This window comes from Scomber scombrus, chromosome 16 (assembly GCF_963691925.1).
Source record: "Scomber scombrus chromosome 16, fScoSco1.1, whole genome shotgun sequence".
Lineage (NCBI taxonomy): Eukaryota > Metazoa > Chordata > Actinopteri > Scombriformes > Scombridae > Scomber > Scomber scombrus.
The window spans coordinates 10,267,880-10,270,521 of NC_084985.1; the positions used below are offsets into that span (position 1 = coordinate 10,267,880).

General features: G+C 43.3%; 1 protein-coding gene across 1 annotated transcript; it reads left to right on the forward strand.

Moving 5' to 3' along the window:
• Positions 1 to 349: 349 nt before the first annotated feature.
• Positions 350 to 2,170, forward strand: galr1a (galanin receptor 1a). The gene is made up of 3 exons (XM_062436506.1): positions 350 to 1,003; positions 1,286 to 1,351; positions 1,817 to 2,170. The coding sequence occupies exons 1-3, from the start codon at positions 350 to 352 to the stop codon at positions 2,168 to 2,170; spliced, it is 1,074 nt and encodes a 357-aa protein (XP_062292490.1).
• Positions 2,171 to 2,642: the final 472 nt, after the last annotated feature.

Here is a 2,642-nt window from a genome sequence, read left to right on the forward strand (position 1 = left end):
TATATGTTATAACATCTAAACGTTAATTTACTTGTCATTACACAATAACACTGACTGCTTGGTGAGCTTGCTTGCTGATATGAACCATTTCAGCAGTCTATAAGAGGTTTTCTGTTTATTCCCATCTCTCTGGCATTGGCTGGAGGTCACTAGAAACAGTGAAAAGGTATTGGTGCGATCAGCTGCACACAGCATGGTGACGTTGCCTAAGAAGGCAGGGAGCAGTCTGCAAATGCATGAGCTACATCCAATCTTTATTCAAGAGAAAACCCATCCTCAACCTGAGCTCCGTGTGCAGGATACGCGTCTTTTATATCAACATGTAACTTTTCTTGCATAGTGGAAAAATATGGAGTTACAGGTGGAGAACCAGAGTCAGCCTTTCAACACCAACACCATGAAGCTGCCTGTTAAACTTTCACTAGGGATGGGAGTAGATGACTTTATTTCCCTTGTGATATTTGGACTTATTTTCATCCTCGGGGTGCTTGGGAACACCATGGTGATCACCGTGCTGGCGCGCAGTAAACCAGGACAACCGAGGAGCACAACTAACATCTTCATCCTCAACCTGAGCGTGGCGGACCTGTCCTACCTCCTCTTCTGCGTCCCCTTCCAGTCCACCATCTACATGCTCCCCACATGGGTGCTGGGAGCTTTCATCTGCAAGTTCATCCACTACTTCTTCACAGTGTCCATGCTGGTCAGTATTTTCACTCTGTCGGCTATGTCCGTGGATCGTTACGTGGCCATCGTCCACGCCAGGAAATCTTCGTCGATCCGAATTGGGAGGCACGCCATGCACGGAGTGGTGCTGATCTGGATCCTGTCTCTGGCCATGGCAGCTCCCGTTGCGCACTACCAGAGCATTGTGGAGAGGGAGGATAACAACACCTTCTGCTGGGAGGTCTGGCCTGATCAGCAAAGAAAAGTCTACGTGATGTGCACCTTTGTTTTCGGATACCTCTTGCCTCTCACTTTGATTTGTGTCTGCTATGCAAAGGTGCATGAATCAGAATGAATGTATGCGCATGTAATATTTAGTGCTCATGACTCATGTAAATGTGCAGCAAAGTTAAATATGATGACTTTTCAGCAATGGTGTTTTGAAACTGACAAATGTTGACTGAAATATTATCTGTTCAGTATATAAAAGTGTTAGATTAACTCTAATAGCAGGTTATGTGTTAATTTAGTAACATTTCAAATGTTTCAATTGAAAAAATAAGAAAGAGAGATAAAGATGAGCAAAACATTGATATCCATCATCATAATGTGTCTGCAGGTTTTAAACCATCTGCACAAAAAACTGAAGAATGTCTCCAAAAAATCAGAGCTCTCCAAAAAGAAGGTGAGTGGATTCATTTCCTGTTGTCTTGACTCAGTCCAAATCGGATATTCAATTTGCAGTAAAGTCAAATGACTAGAATAAAGTATATTGAGTGGAGAGGCTGAAAGAAGTGAGTAAATGGTACTGCCATTATGACTGACAATTTCATGGCGGAGCAGATACCGTATAATCTGTGTAATTAGTGTACAATTAGAGGTAAATGCAGTCATTGCTCTGTGTAAATGAAAAATGGCTTCACTCTGTATTATATAGTCTGCAGCACTACACCACTGAATATGTCTGTGTAATGTGTCCATGGCCTTACTCATGATGCTTAAACATGTAAGAAAGGATACAGAGTCAACATGCAATCGTGCAACAATTGATCAACTGTCACCTTTAGGACTACCCACAAATACCTTTGTGTTTTGCAGTTATATTTGATCATGTGACATGTCATTATCTCTTCTGCCCTCCCCTCCACAGACAGCCCAGACCGTCTTTGTAGTGGTGGTGGTCTTCTGTCTGTCTTGGTTGCCTCATCACATTGTCCACCTGTGGGTGGAGTTTGGCTCTTTTCCCCTCAACCAGGCCTCCTTCGTGTTCAGGATGGTGGCTCACTGCTTGGCTTACAGCAACTCCTCCGTCAACCCCATCATTTACGCCTTCCTGTCAGAGAACTTCAGGAACTCTTACAAGCAGGTTTTCTACTGCCGGGCGCCCAGCAAGTGTCCTCTGAACGACACCAGGGACCTCCGCAGCAGAATGGAGGCTGCGCCATCCACCAACATCAGTGTGACTTACAAAGGTCATGACTCTCAGATCAGTAAAATGCTTTGATGTCACTGCTGAGAGAATCATCTGTGATGTGTGTAGGTCTCGACTGAAACTGGATTTATGAGTCTGGTACCAATGTTTGAGAGTTTTAAAAAATCCAATATGGATACATTGGCTAATATTTGTTGTTTAATATAAACAGCAGTGCTTGAGTTGGGCCAGAATGAAGTAGCCTACTGGTATGTTAGGAAACTGCTCAGTACCATCACATTTGACTTAGTACTCTTGTAATGTTATTGACTTGTGATGTTATAGATTTCATGAAAGATTGACTTGTTTCCTGGTCAAACAGGAAGCCACAACAGAGGGCAAAAATGTGCAGCTGAGTGACACAATATGTGGTTGAGCTTATAATTCTTTTATGTTTGTGGCTCCAAAATCCTCTGTAAATAAACAACCTGTTTGAAGCCCAGCAGGCGGGTTAGCTTAGCTTAGCACAAAGACAGGAAACAGAGGGAAACAGCTAGCCTGGCTC

Bases quoted from the DNA above. Each gene is read 5' to 3' on its own strand.
- galr1a (XM_062436506.1), top strand. From the start codon at position 350: ATGGAGTTACAGGTGGAGAACCAGAGTCAGCCTTTCAACACCAACACC. The intron at 1,004-1,285 runs GTGCATGAATCA...ATGTGTCTGCAG, and splicing joins TTTGTGTCTGCTATGCAAAG to GTTTTAAACCATCTGCACAA. The intron at 1,352-1,816 runs GTGAGTGGATTC...TCCCCTCCACAG, and splicing joins CAGAGCTCTCCAAAAAGAAG to ACAGCCCAGACCGTCTTTGT.